At 38.2% G+C, this 16,386-nt stretch overlaps 1 protein-coding gene across 9 annotated transcripts in view; it reads right to left on the minus strand.

Annotated features, from left to right (window-relative positions):
• LOC105227040 (rho GTPase-activating protein 100F) overlaps positions 1–16,386 on the minus strand; it is a 101,011-nt gene that overhangs the window by 17,879 nt on the left and 66,746 nt on the right. For 7 of the 9 annotated variants that reach the window (XM_049450393.1, XM_049450388.1, XM_049450390.1 and 4 more), the window contains 5 exons: positions 1,891–2,181; positions 1,707–1,829; positions 1,508–1,645; positions 1,177–1,450; positions 69–1,111 (listed from right to left, as the gene is read on the minus strand). In XM_049450393.1, coding sequence (XP_049306350.1) covers positions 69–1,111; positions 1,177–1,450; positions 1,508–1,645; positions 1,707–1,829; positions 1,891–2,181 — 1,869 coding nt within the window. The remainder of the gene's footprint in view (positions 1–68; positions 1,112–1,176; positions 1,451–1,507; positions 1,646–1,706; positions 1,830–1,890; positions 2,182–16,386) is intronic. The other 2 variants (XM_049450389.1, XM_049450392.1) reach the window with 1 other exon arrangement.

A 16,386-nucleotide genomic window follows, 5' to 3' on the forward strand; every position in this document is an offset into this window, starting at 1 on the left:
TTAAAATTTATAAATAAAGAAATGCTATGAGTATAAGAAGCTTCATAAGCCAAGCCATTACAACTTACATTTTTCAACGCATCGTGTATATTTTCAGCGCTGCACGAAAACCGATGCGATCGTGGCTGACTAAGCAGATCCCTCGTCATGCGCATTTGCTCCGCTATAGCTGAACTGCTGGGTGCGCGCCGCAACCACGCTCGGTACTCGTCCGAAGTGAAAATAGAAGGACTCGCCGTTATACGCGATCTCAGATCGCGATCTCGACGTGCATTGAATTCCGGTGCTGATATGTTACCGTCACTTTCATCCATTATACGATCGCCGATACGTGAGCGTATACCTTGTAGACGCACACCCGGACGTTCGCGTGGCAGTGAATTAAATTTAGCCATATCTGGCCCACCCCCAAGCATGCCAGCTCCACCGACACCTGCTCCACCGGCGCCGCGTGGCATGCTACCCACAGCAGGTCGGTTGTAGTAATAATAGCTTGGTCGTGGTCCTATAGTTGCCTCTGTGTCGCTGGAATAATCAAGATTTGGCCGCGAGCGCCGTGTAAGCGACTGAGCTCCTATATTCGGCGGTGCATACTTGGAGGATTGACGCGGTGGTTCGTAACGGCCATAACGGCCCAGAGTGCCACCTACCGCTATGGGTGCAGCTCCTGTACCCGGTTTCAAGCTGGACCGTAATAAAGAATGACGACCCAAAGAATTTGAATAATCTGCATATTCCACACGTGGCAAATGTTGATCTGATCCAGATCGCGGAAAGCGTGCATGCTGTTGCGCTAAACCAACACCAGTACCGGTAGACATACGACGTGAGGGTCCACTGGGATAGAATGCGTGCACTTTCTCAGCTAAACTCTCTAGTGTGCCAGCATTTTGATAGTACGCATGCGAAGGAGCAAAAGCATGACCTTTAGGCTGCTCCGTTATCACCGAAGGTGGTGGCGGTGGTTTGTAACCCCAACTGGGTGGCTCATTCATCGCACTCACACCGGTGCGTGTATTATAATACATGTCCAATTGCTCGGATTGCGGGCTATAGTTGTTGAGACCCAAGCCGAGGCGTGAGCGAGACTCGGTCATTTCACGTCCATCTCCTGCAACACAAGAAAACAGAGAAACATATGTTAATAAAATATTACTAGGGATGATATCAAAATACCTGTACGTCTTTCGCGTGATGATCGGGATCTTGGCATGCGATCTGTCTCATCTAAGTCTTCATCTCTGAGATCACGTTTGATTACGACAACTGGCGGTGGCTTTTGTTCGGGCCGTGATAACGTTGGTGGTCCTGGCGAGCCGGTGGTGCGACTGTCACGTCTCTGGCGTATTGCCAAGACCAGACGCCGGGGAATTGACATAATAATTACGACATCATCCAAGGACATGTGAGTTACGTCAACCAAATTAACGGCCAAAATTTCATCACCCACCTACGGACGAAAGTTTAATAATAAAATGGTAAAATTTGATAAACGAAATTAACGAACCCTCAAACAACCGCTGTTGTAAACTGCAGATTCCAATGCTATTCGAGAGATGAAAACTCCATCGGTGCGGTCAGCTCCATTACCCTCACGTATGTATAAACCCAATGTCTGGCCCGGACGCTTCACGATCTCAACAAGCTGGAAGTAAGTAGAGTATGGTAAGTAGCATTCTTTAAACTCTAAATTACTAAACATCTACCTGTACTGTATGTCGGGCATCTCCTTTGGACATTAATTTGTGAGCTGCCTCCACGGCTTGTTTTCCACCGATGCAACGCGGCTCCAGAATGCGCACGATCATTTCACCTCTTCTCTCCACCGCCTGCCATACAAAAGTGACCATAAAATAGTATCTGAAAGCTCCAGATGCCGAAAATACTCACCTCCAGCGCGGCTGCCGTATTCGGATCATGATCATTTTCGACTGCTTCTATCTGCCGAAAGATCTCCGAACTGATACCCGACACCTTGCGAAAGTCACCTTGCAGCAAGACCGGTTCCTTACCACCAGGTCGTTGTTGTTGCTGCTGCTGATGTTGTTGTTGTTGCTGATGATGCTGCGATTGTTGTTGCTGCTGCTGATTGGCAAACGATTGCATTTGGTTCGCCGGCAAGGGACCAGGAGGCGCACGACCAGGGCTGGCGGTAACATCAGGAACTGATCTTCCATTTTCCTGCGAATGAGAGAATAAAAGGGAAGTGAGCTTAAATTGCAAATTAGTAGGTTTTATGTTTTTGAGCTTGAGGCCCTATGTTCCACCCAGAAACTACGGGAAAATATATATATATCTGTTTTTATTGAAAAAATCTGGCAACCTCGCTGACTATTTTCAAAAACCAAAAATATTTTTTGATATTTAAATATATATAACTTGTATTGGAAAGGCAATAATTTAAAACAGAAAAGTAAATTTCCGAAAAGCACTTTCACACACCGATTCTGACATTACCTTAAGTCGAAAGTGAGAGAGTGTCCTCTATCTAAATTGCCTCAACTTTGACAGAATGACAGTTGAAATAAAAAATTATAAGACGAACCGTCATTACATAAAAGGAGAAGACAAAATTACCCGTCAGGCAAAAAAAAAGTATTTTCGGTAGTCACCCATTCAATTTGCAAATTAAAAATTAAACAGGACCATACCAAATACCGCGCTACTACTTGCACACCCTTCCACCAACCAAAGTCCCGGTTGGCCGATAATTATTTCATCATCCTCATTTCGGTATGCAACATTCACATTGAGCTGGCGTGCTCCCTCACCAACATCTAGCCTTGCTTCGGTGACAGCTCCAACAACAGGTCGACCCCATTCGGCCGCCCAGCTGCCCGTGCCACATACAAGCAAAGGCCGACTGCTGCATTTCAGTTCGTGTCACTAAATTTCATGCATCAACCGTCACATTTAATGCGCTTCCTCAGCATTTGCTCGCTTTTGTCATTTTTTGTTGTAATTTGCATTTGCCTTTGCCTATTTATATTTTGCTTTTTTTTACCTTTACTCATACTTGCTGCCGCAACAGAGTCAACTTCCGTAAAAGTTTAAAATGGGTAAAAAACAAAAGCAATGAGCGCAAGTGCAATCGCAATTCAGGTTATAGGCAAAGCAACAAAGCCTTGTAACGAAAAACTGAAGGTGCCAATGTACAGTTAGTGTGCATGTCTGTCCTGCACATGCACACACACACACACCACACTTTCATTTGGCCATTAGTGGCAGCAAGCGACCGCAACGAAAAAAGGAGAACGAGCTTAGTACTACGAACCTGCGTGTGCCACGTGATGGTGACACACAACTCACACGCCACTCGCCAACTTTTGCAACGAGATGCACAGCAAAAAGTTCAAGTGTGCAACACAAAAAAGTGATTTTTTCGGGCGGGTTCATACTTCTTGCCACTCGTTTCTTCACTGCTGCGTTGTACGTGAAAGTGTTGTGGCATGGAAATTTTTGTTGTACTCCTCTCACGCTTTTGTTCTTAATTTTAGTAGCTTACTTTGTCGAGTGTGGACTAAAGAAAAAATATGCAAAACGATTCTTTGTTAGCCCCTGAGCGACGATTATATGTGATATCCTTCAAGCAAAAAAATTTAACAGCTTTTTTCCTTTCGATTACAGCCATTTAACTCAAGTTGAGGCGGCAAATGAGCTTAATAAATAGCAAAGGAGTAAGCAAGTGCTCAGTAAGGGTTCAAACGGAATTTATATAATCTGTACTTGTTAAGAAAACCTTAAAATAATTATTAAGCTAATATCTTCTCTGAACCACTAAATCCTTTTCGAAGAATGCCACGCAAGCCACCAATGAAATTTTTGAAGTTTGAGAAGACGAGGCTGTGCCTCCAAAGGTTATGCAGTGTTTGGTGGGATTGGAAAAGAATCATCAACTTGTGAGAATGAAGCAAGCAATCGAAAAAAATGGACAGACCTGATCAACAGATGGCCTTCCATCCGGACAACGCTAGACCACACACATCTTTGATGACTCGGCAAAAACTGGGAGAGCTTGGCTGGGAAGTTTTGATGCATCCAGCATATAGTCTTGATCTTGCACCATCGGACTGTCATTTGATTCAGTCAATGCAAAACTTCCTTAATGGTGTAAAGTTGGCTTCAAGAGAAGCCTGTGAAAACTACTTGTCGCCATTTTTCGCTGAGAAACCAGAAAAGTTTTACACTGATAGAATAATGTCTCTAACGGAAAAAAGGCAAAAAGTCGTCGACCGAAAGGATACATAATTACGAGTAGTTCATTAAAGTTCATTATAAATATAAAAAAATAAGTTGAAGTTTGATTAAAAATACGAAAAGACTTTTTCGACTATATACAAATTATCAGATTGACGAGACGAGTGAAATTTAGGCAACTTCCTGTTGGGGCGATGACTTTAGTAAATATTTAAAAATCGTAGTAAGTACTTTTGGGTTCAAGGAAGCTTGATATTGCCGATGGACGTAATCTGCTTACGGCTACGCTCACAAATCACCATTATAGACATTAAAACATATAAGCTGTCATAACTAAGCACTAAATTAAGTTATAAAACTGTAATTTGGCACCGAGGATTGCAGTAGCAAGGTGCACCTGTGGACAAAAAGAAAGAAAAAATTCTTTCTAATGGGTTCAATGTACATATCTCCTACCTTTAACCTCCTCCAGAAGAATTAAAATCATAACACATGCGAAGGAATAATTCGTGTTCTGTAAGTTCAAAATTTGATCTACAAGATTTTAACGGTAAGGTTCTAAACTTCCTCGAAAGCGAACTGGGATATTAAATTTAATATCCAACGGGAGAAAAAAACTGCTTACCGTTTTATCCAGGATTTTTTACTAAGAATATAACACTAAGCTATTTAAACGGCTAGTGTATGCAGTAAGACTCAACCTAAAATCCCATCGAAATTTCGAAAGGTGAAAAGAAAAATTGTTTCAAAAACAATATCAATCCAACTTGTTTTAATAACATACGGATCTCTAAATTCTTTAGACCGACGTTGAACAAAATTGAGAATATCTTTTGCTTTGAAGACTATGGTATCAATATAAAGACCAAAATTAAACAAAAGGTCCTTAGTAACTCCAAAATCAACAAATTTAAAAACATGCTCTAGTAAATAGGCTTGTGTAACATAAAGAGAAAGAAACCCAGATCTATGTGTCTTACATCATCTTACATTTTTGAGAATCAATGGCAAATCAATTCTATCACAGCAAGCAACCAAATTGTTTAAGTCTTTTTGCAACAGACGCATTTTCATCAATTGAAGTGTGTATATGATTTAAAAATCGCAAAAAATTAAATATTTGAAAATTCTGTGACAGAAGTGATATCGTTAAAAATAACATGAATCGAATTGCGTCAGATGACTACCTTACGAAATATGTAAAGATACATTAATTGAATCTGAAAGAGTATCCTCAAATATCACTCATTGTGTTATATTATAAAGATAAGAAGAAATCTTGGTTGAAAGCCCAGAAGACCAAGTTTTTGTACGAGAGTCGAGAGATTTACTTCATCGAAAGCTTTGCTAAAGTCAGTGTATATAACATCCCTATGCTTGCGTGTCCTAAAACCCAATGATACATTATTTACAATTTAGAATAGATTTCTCTTAACGAAATACAAGCTGAGAATCGGTCATGGTGTGAGATATGTAAATTCAGAGATAATCCTTTCTTCAAAATGCGTCAAATAACTGGTTAAAAGAAAAACCCAACATCAATTTTACTAATTTCGTCATAAAGCAACCCATTAAACATTACTTACTCTCACTTGAGTTCTTTCAAGTGAATCAATTGAATTAATTTTTTCATTAATTCCAAGAAGAATAGAGCAGCGTAGTTTTCAAAACCAACTTGTAGCATATCTTAGTTCTAGCATGCATGAGTCTATTTCGCGTTTACTTCAAATGCAAGCTCATATCTTTGTATGTATGTATGTGAATATTCATGGAAGTCGGTATATGCATTTCTGTTCGTAGAATAAGTAAACATTTCCACTGAAAGGCTCGACTTAGAACGAATCACGTAAGGCCTTACCGTGATTTGCGAGCAAATAAGTGCATTACGTGATTTAAGTGAATGATTTAGGGCTTGCACAACAAACACTAGGATACTCGTACATATATAGTAACATATATAAACATACTGAAATATAGTACTATATGTACATGTACACAAAAATGTCTAAAGTAAGTGACATGCAATTTCCCAGAAGTGGTTATATTTTAGTTACACCATTCGGTGAACAAGAGGGTATTTTGGTAAAAAATATTTAGAAACGTAAATATTTAAAAATGCATTTGCTGCAAATATATAAAGTAAAAGTGGAATTGTGATTTTTTTGCACTTAAATATTGTCCAGAGTTACGCTTTAACATTTTCAACCCACCGGAAGACAATTACCAAGCGAAAAGGTTGAAAAGCCCCAAAGCGGACTCCACTTAAAATGCACACACAGGCACATATCTACATATGTATGTGTGCATGCCTAAATAAATGCTTATGTATTTGGCGAATGTAATATGCAAACATAAACAAGCATAATTGAATCTTACTCTGCAGATAAATATTGAATATGCCACACCGGCAGCACGCGCCATTCACAAGCGCAACTCCGCCCCATTGCACTTACCACCTCACCGGTTGTACTAATGGCAACGTCTTACAACTCGACGTCAAAATACAAATGTGTGTGTGTGTGCGAGTATGTATATGTATGTGTGTGGCATCGTGCAATTGTCTGCAAATGTACTACAAGTTAGTGCATTACATTATTGACCTAATAAAATGTCATTGCCATCACCAGACGTTCACATCCCTGACGCACCACGCATGGGCGTATTACTCGCAAATGCACGTGTATGCGTTGCATAATCGTAATATGTGCCTTTGCCGTGCGTATGTGCGTGTATGTGAGTTTCAATGCAACGAACTCTGCCTAAAGGACTCAACCTACTTTGTTTAATGCGTGCGAGAGTAAGTGTTGCTATTACGGTGGCACAATTTTTTGAGTGTTTTGAGATTACGGATGAGACCAAAGCAACTCAAATGGTGAAAAAAACCTTAACTTCATTTGTACCGAAGCTATACTACATTTAACAGGGGAATTTCTTCACTTTTTTATGGCGCTTTGGCAGAAAAAATTTTTTGAAGTAAAATTTATATTTTCAGAAATTTTATTTTTAATATTAAAATTTGGCATTCTGTTTTTGAATTTCAGAGTTCTCTTCCTCCGATATTTAAATATGGTCTCCAATATTAAAAAAGAAAAAAAATTGACCACCCTAATGTGTTAAATTCGCTACTTACTCTACACTTTCTAAACCAAATCCATGGATTGCCATAAATGGTTGTAAGATAACGTTTGCATAAGGATAACTGTGCATGAGTACTCATAGATACGTAAGTTCACATGGAAGTGCGTGTGTGTGTGTGCACAAATATGCCTTATTATACGCATTTGTAGACGGCTTCATAATAATTCATTTTCTCTTATCCTCGTTTTACATAAGTTTTCATTTCACTTGCAAATTACCAAGAACTTTACTTGTATGCATAGTAAATGTTCCAACAACAAATATTCCATTCACTACTCAATACATTTGCATACATTTTTCATATGGATTTTCAAATATATTTACATATGTATTGAGAGAAACCCCTTACTTTCTTCAATTAAAACTAAAAAATGTGTGTTAATTAGCTTTTATTATGCGAAACTACAAATGCATTAGGGCGAGGGGCGAGCTCTTCATGTAGAGTTAACAATGATCTGTGAGATGTACGTACTACTATGAGCAAAAATAGTAAGACCTCTTAATCTATAATTTAAATTTTCATTATTAATCATTATTGTTTAGTATACGCTTGCCTTTCTGAAGTATATAAAGTGCATTCGGCGATTTTTACGATGAGTAAAATTATTCAACAAAGAAGTGCCACTAAATTTGGTGTGCGGAATCAAATTTCCGTTGCCGAAACAATCAATATGTTGGAAGTGGCTCTCAGTGATAATTGTTTCTCGCTAGCAAGTGTTTTTAACTAGCACAAGTTATTCAAAGAGGATCGAGAACGCATTGACGACGAACGACATCCAAGACGGCCATCAACATCAACTAATGATCAACACGCCAGTAAAATAAAACAATTGGTACTTGAGAATCAACTATTAACAGTCTGAGATCTTACTGGCATCCTGGAATATGGAAAGGATCAATGAAAACCATTTTGAAAGATCATCTGGGCCAAAAAAAAGTGAAAGTACGATTGGTTCCAAAATCACTAAATTTTTTCGAAAAACAGCTTTGCGTTAACGTCTGTGAAACAATGCTTTCCGATTACCAGGATGTCATGAGATGTATTATTACTAGCGATAAGTCCTGGATCAATGCTTACGACGCAGAAACAGCCTATCAGTCGGACGAAGATCACGGCAATGGTGATCCAAATTCGAAAAAACCACGTAAAAGCTGGTCAAAAATCAAGGTTATGTTGAAAGTTTTCAATTATTGAGGTATGGTACACTCCGAATTTCTTCCGATTGGGTAAACTATGTACAAGGAATACTGTTTGAGAGTTGTGCGTTGTTTGCGTGAAGTAATTCGTAAAAATATGTCAAAGTTATAGGCCGACAACTCTTGGTTTTTGCACTACGTTAATGCACCATCGCATACTGCATTTATTTTTTGTGAGTTTTTTCAACCAATATCGTGCCACAACCGCCGTATTCTCCTGATCTTCCGTGTGACTTCTGGCTATTCAGCAAACTCAAACGACGCTCCGAAGAACCCGTTTGAAGTCAATTGTAGACATTGAAAACGTAAATCGCTACGTGCATTGAAGTCTATTCCGGAAATTGACTTTAACAAATGCTCCGAGAATTATATATTCATTGCGTTTTTGGCTTTAAATTCGATCACAATCGAAATCTTTTTGAAAAATATTCAGCTTTATCGGGTTGAGTTGAGCAAGAACGTGTTTCATAGCCCAAATTGCCACCAAAATCATTCGAATGGACTTTTGAAATCTTCACTTTTTAAATGTTTTCATCGGTTGAAGCAGGTCGAAAGGTTGGAAAGGTTTGTACCACTCGTAGGCTTATGTTTTTATGAAGCTGAATTACCGTAAGCCTTTTCCAACAGCGGTTTTGTGAACGAAATTTAATGAGAAATACACAATTTAAGAGAAATTCTAGTCCTAGCAACTTTGTAAAATAATTTTTTTTGAAATATCATTTGCACCATTTACATTTTTTGCCTTAATGTACACTGCAAGAGGCTGGATTTTAATTTTATCTATCACCAATATATAAAATATATTTGTTATGCCAAGTTTTAGTTTTTTTAGTTTTATTGCCATTTTAAACTTAAGCATGCACCGATTTATTATAATATTAATTTTTCAAAGATAACTCACATATTGGCCGATATATTCGGTATAAAATCAGGCGTATTACGAGGCGTGATTTTGGCGAATTTCTGTAATACATCATACTCTGACCGAAATTTTCGATGTTTTGATCTCAAGATGGACGGTAACACTGCCACTGTCAAATTTTGGCACCGGCTCCTACTAAGGTTGTCCGTACAATCTTATGTGTAAAATTTGAGTGATATGATTTCAATGGTTTACTAGATATACGCAGGGTGACCCAAAATTAGAGCAAGATTGCAATTAAATACAAGTGCCCAAAAATATATTTTTGATTTTTTCCAAGAAACATTAGTATTCCATAGTTATACACAGTTACAATTGTGTCAACCAAATGTACTGAGCATTCATACAAGTGATTTACAGACTGCGATTGCTCATACGACATGGTGCACTCTATGAATTATGAATATGATGATTGATGAGTAAATGAGTATAAATTTTAACAACGTGTTTTTTATGGAACTTTTTTAGCGTTAGAAATTTCTTTTTAGAATATAACATTTTAAAAGATGTTGGTTGATTTGCTTTGAAGAAAAAAAAAATATTGTAAAAGAACAAGAAACACATATGAAATATATGGAAAAAGTCAATTGTTTTAGTTTGGCAGGGTATTAATTGAACAAAAGTGGCTTGTTTATGTTGGATCCTTTTTTAGAGCAAAACCTGAAACTTCAAGGAGCGTTTGGAAACAAAAGCAACTTGAGAAATAACGCACACTAATGTATATATACATATGTAAATCATATTTACCTCGAACATTTTCGAAACAAGTACCGTAATTAGTAATCGAAAAAAAAAAAATGGCATGGCACATTAGAAATCATTGAATTGAGAATTCGGAAAAGCGAAAGCAAATTATCCCCATTTTTCTGTTCACTAATTCGTTTTCGATAAATGCACGCAAAGCGCCAGCTGACCTTTTAACTGATTGATTGGTCAACTGTTGACATATAAATATTCATGTCAGTGTGTGTGTGTATGCATGTGTTTAAGTACCGCCCATTATGTGGCCGCTTAAGTGCTTAGCAGCAATAGCACAGTCATTAATGCCGTTACTATGAATTATATATGTATGTGTGCAAGCATATTTATACATTTACATACACTCACAGTTGTTGTTGTCGCAGTCATGCTAAATTTTACACACAAAATCCACGAAGAAATAAAAATTTTAGACGCGCATAAAAAGAAACGGTTATGGGCATAGTGAGCGTAGCGTTTCAGCTTTTCGCTGGCTATTAAAAAAATAAAATGGTGCTCAAAAATTACACAACAACAAACGCAAACATTCGAAGTGCTTGTGCTAAAATTGGTGCACGAATGCAACACTGCTGAATACCATTAAGCGTTGTCTAGTTGAAGTATCTAAAACTGAAATTCGGTTTGTAGTTTTCCTATTTGGTGACTGCAAGTGCTGACAGCGGGGCGAAGTGTCGCCCGCGTGAGTAGCAGCAGCGCGTTTGGCGCAAAATTACTAATGGCGACGCATACATAATTACAATTTCACTTAATTTCCGTTCTAATGTTTTGGGAAATAATGATTTTATTGATTTGTCAAGTCACGCAATTTGCCGCTAACGGACTCTGCCGTTGAATTTGGTTAGAGCGTTGAAGCATGTTGGGGCTATGATGGAGCAGGTGATGTGTGGCGTTTGGGTTTGGTGGCGGTTATGTTGTTGGTAATGGTGTTGACGTTGACGTTGATGGAAACTAGAACGAATTATGAGCAATAATGGAGACTGCAAAGTTTAAGTATGGCCTGCGGTGGAGCTGCATGTATATATAGCCGCATATACATAGTATATAGTATATATATTTATTCTCATGTACTTGTGTTTGAAGAAACACTGGTGAAACAAACAAATTCTATTGTGTACTTACACTTGGGGGCGCGTAAAGTCGAGCTAAGTTTTAATGCCAACCGTTATATTAATTAAGTGCTGGCGGTAAAACAACAATAAAAATAGTAATTATGAAATATTCAGCATATTGTAGCAGCAAAGCGCGGTTGGCTGAAAGTTTCTTTCAACTAGCGCTGTACTTCCAACAATTTATTTTTATAATATTCCTAAATAATTAATTAATAGGAATTGTTAGAAATGCTTTTTAAGTAATAGTTCTTGGTTCAAAGTAAGTTGGAGCCCATTCGAACAATGTAGATACGAGGGCTGCTATATATATTTCTGGCCTAATAATGAAAATATGCATATTTATCAACGAAAATGGTTTTTTTTTTCGTTGGATTTGGCTCGTCTTGGAAGACCCACACGGTCGATTGCTGTTTTGTTTCGGGCTCATACGCATACATCCTTGATTCGTCACCTGTGACGATCTTATAAACGTCTTTTGAAGCACCGCGATCGTATTTTTTCAGCATTTCTTTACACCAATCCACACGAGCCTTTTTTTGAGCGATTGTCAAATTGTGCGGGATCCAACGAGAACAAACCTTTTTTACGGCCAGGTGTTCATACAATATCGAATGTATGCTGGTGGGAGAAATGCATAGGCATGCCTCTATCTGAAGGTATGTTACATGACGGTCTTGCATTATCAATTCACGTACGGCATCGATGTTTTCTGGCACAACGGCTGTTTTTGGACGACCTTCACGGAATTTGTCTTTGAGCGAGCGTCGGCCACGATTGAATTCGTTGTAACAGTTTTTCACAGTGCTATAGGATGGTGCTTCATAGCCATACAAAGATTTTAGTTCATCGATGCACTCTTGTCGTGATAATCCACGTCGAAAGTTGTGAAAAATGATCGCACGAAAATGTTCACGAGTTAATTCCATTTTTTGGCCGAGATGAATTTTTTAATTCTCAATTCACGATTAAATGGCAAAACGTTTTGAGTGATGTTATGCTAAAAAATGTCAAACTTTCCAATGGAAATGTCAAATTGCACCTGGCAACACTTAGTGTTGCCTAGGCCAGAAATATGTATATATAGCAGCCTATGCATTTGCCGAAATCGCCGATATCGGAGCATATATGTGGCTGCCATAAAACAGACCGATCAAAACCCAGTCTTTGTATGAAAAACTTTTTTATGTGACAATATATCTTCACGAAACTGAGATTATTGCCCAAGACAGCGATAATTTCTGAATAAAAAGCTAGAAAGGTTATTATAGCTTCAATGCAGCAGAAGTTAATGTTTATTTCTTTTTTAATTCATGTTTATTTACATTTAATTTATTTTAATATTATTTTAATATAATTTTATTTTATTTAATGTAATGAAGAAACTCAGGGTTCGAGCAAAGCCACCTGACCTAACCACTTACAAAATGGATCACATCGCAAACGCACTCTTCCCCGCACACGAAAAAAGGGCTAGTGATGGAGAACAGACTCTAAACCTTCCGTAAATCCACCAGTTTACCCTCGAAGAGATGCAACTAGCCACTGTCAAGCTCAAGACCAACATATCACGCGCCGCGGACGGGATAACATAAAAAATCGTGGAAATAATCGCTGAAAAATGACCGGCAGTTCTATTGAATATGTACAACGCCTGCCTCGAAGCCGGAATATTCCCTGAACTCCAGAAAAAGCAACGGCTGGTGTTAATCAGTAAGAAAAATGAAATTTCAACTTGCCATCAGCACAACGTTCACTATGCAAGCTCGACACAGCAAGAAAGTTCTATGAAAGGCTACTTAAACCCAGACTCGAAGCGGCTATCAACGAAGCTGGGGCCCTAGACAAAACGGCTTTTTACCCGAGAGATCAACTCTAGGAACTATAAAATGCGTCATGCAATATGTGGAAGCTGCACATTTGATAGCATAAATACAATAGAATAGTGTTGCTGGTGACTTAAGATATGCGAAACGCCTACAACAGCACTGGATGGGTGGATATGAGACACTACCGTTAACAAATAATATTCTTAGAACACAAAAAGCAGTAAACTAAACCCCAGAGTAAGCTTCTGGGTACAAATTCAGCATGCCGCAGGAAAAGCAGCGAAAACCACCACCTAACTCAGCAGACTAATGCGCAACAGAGGAGGCCCCAGCCAAGAAAAGAGGAAACTCCCAGGCGACCTATTATATGGAGCTGAAATCTAGGCAAATATGCTTAAAGAAGAAAACCGGCGTATGGCAATGGCTAAAGTGCACCGCACCGCAGCAATCAAAGTTTCGTCAGCCATCTAGCATACGAAAGGAAAAAGATATATACAATAAGAGCATGGCAACGAAGATGGAAGAATGACAGTCACGGCAGATGGACGGCCAGACTAATAAAAGACTTAAACTTATGGACAAGCCGTAAATTTGGAGAAGACGACATTTACACAACCTGTTATTCGGTCACGGATACTTCAAAATACATCCACAGAATGGGTAGAGTCGAAAAGACGTCGAACCTTTAAAATTTTGCGACAGAAGACGACACTGGATACACATTATTTGAATGTGCTCGATGGTAACGAGAACTCACCGCCGTAGAAGACCTGGTTGGCGCAATAGCCGCACATAATTTAATCAGAGTCATGTTAGAGAATGAAGAAAACTGGGAGATTATCAAACTCGCAGCAATCTCGCTACGCAGCAAAAAGCGTAATCTGAACGCAAGTGCGCAAATGTAAATCCCTCAATGAGAAAAATGAAACGCCACCCTGATGTAATGCCAATGTAGTTCGAGAGTGGGCGACGGCAAAAAAAAATTATAAATTATTTTAATTTATTTTGCTGTATTCTATTAATTTTTTACAATTTTTTTAATGCAATTTACTTTAATTTATTATATTTTTTATTTTATTTTAACCCATTTTATTTTATTTTTATTTTTTATTTATTTTTTACTGCAATTTACTTTAATTTGTTAAATTTTTTATTTTATTTTACTATTTATTTATTTTATTATAATTAAATTTTATTTTTTTATTTAATTTAATTTATTACCCCATCAATGGCAAAAAAAAAATAAAAAAAAATATTTTATTTTATTTTGGTGTACTCTATTTATTTTTTATTTTAGTTTTTGTTTTACTGTAATTTACTTTAATTTGTTAAATTTTTTTTTAATTTTGTTTATTTATTTTAATTTAATTTTATTTTTTTATTTAATTTAATTTATTACCCCATCAACCGCTCTATTTATTTTTTAATATTATTTTTTGTTTTACTGTAATTTATTATATTTTTTTATTTTATATCAATTTTTATTTTATTTTATTTTATTACATTTTTTATTTTAATTTTCTTGACTTATATTATATATATTCGATGTTTCCTTTTAATTTAATTATTTGTAATTGCCAACCAACCACACTTTAGCCACTAAACCTGACATGTGCATGCTTTAGCAATTTCTAGCAATTGAGATTTTCAATTTAGTTTAGGTATTGTTTAATTTCATTTATTAGCAATGACCTGCCACTTAGCCAACACTTAACCGCCATTTTAACTTCTGCACACAGCAATCAACGTCAGCAGGTTTCATTTGGCTTTTGTGCAATGGCCAAGTGATAATTCACTGCCAGCCAAGCTGTGGCTGACAACTATTTATAACAACAACAAGAACAACAACAGTATTACTAGCCATGACGACAACGTCTCAAGTCTGTTGAAAACCATTTAAATGTTTTCTTAGCGCCACGTCTCACACACACACACACATTCACAGAAATAGCGGCAAGTGTTGTGGTAAGCACATACACTTAGAACCACCTTACACCTTAGCCAGCGGAAACGCAGTTGGCGTCTGCATTAGTCACATGATATGCAATCAACGGATGGCGCACAAGCGAAGTGACCGAAAGAGACAGCGAGCGGGTGAGTACAGTGCCTCCAATGACCAATCGTTCAAGAGCATAACTATATTTATTTATGACGACATATAATGTTCGTATGTCATAAATATGTATATGTGTGTGCATGTGTATGGGATTGTGTGTGCCCGAAAACCGCGTTGCCACAAAACAAACACGAGCTGCCAATTTGTAGGCACTCAACCTAAGCGTCTTGGGCTGCGGTGTGGACGCAGCGCTCACAAGCCAGTTTGATATGCACTTTAGCACTCAAATGAAACGGTATATACAAGTCCATATATTATATACATACACATATATGTACATATACGACCGTAAAGTAACACGAACATTTTGAACTCTTAAGCGAGCCCCAACTCTGGGTCTTGATGATTTCTGAATATTTCTGGCCACATTACAAGTTTGTATGTACGAACGTAGTGTCTGCAGCATAGACTAATGAGACGTCTTCGTAATTTATCGATTGATTTTAAATTTCCGATAGCGACACGCACGAACACACACACACAACCATGAATTGTTTACGACAAATTACTTCAGCAAATGACTAGTTGCCGACATTTTAGCACATACATACGTGCACACATTTGTTTGTTTGTGTAGGTGGCAGTAATCTTGCTATCTTCGTATCTACTCGGCGCAATCCCGCCATGCGTGAGTGTCACATTATGTAATTAATCTATTTTGTAGACAATTTCAGTGGTTGCCACAGCAGACGCAGCTGTTCGAGGGCATCAAGCGCCTACGAGCACATCACCAACAACCCCACAAGTGATGGCTGCGTCTGACAAGAAGAAACACTGTTGGAGGTGCTGTGTGTAAGAAAGTGGGAATGGTGACGAGGCGGCCCTTCGAGGTGAATGTAATAACATGGCAAATTACATTGGCGGGAATATGACTAAGTAAGCAGAAATGTATGCAGGCACGAGTAATCGAGCCGAAGATGCAAAGCATACACCAAGGCGTTGCTTGCAAATAGCGGCGACGCAAACCGGAGATCACTATGCCAATTAGGCAGGCCGGGGTGGCCGTGATGCTGAGCGCTTGGTGTCACAACTGCCGTTTGCAGTGACGAACACAAGGACGTTGTTGCAAAGCAATTGCTTTGGGGCGCAGTTAGGGAACTCGGCGATTGATGAGGTGTAACA

This window comes from Bactrocera dorsalis, chromosome 2 (assembly GCF_023373825.1).
Source record: "Bactrocera dorsalis isolate Fly_Bdor chromosome 2, ASM2337382v1, whole genome shotgun sequence".
Taxonomy (NCBI): Eukaryota; Metazoa; Arthropoda; class Insecta; order Diptera; family Tephritidae; genus Bactrocera; species Bactrocera dorsalis.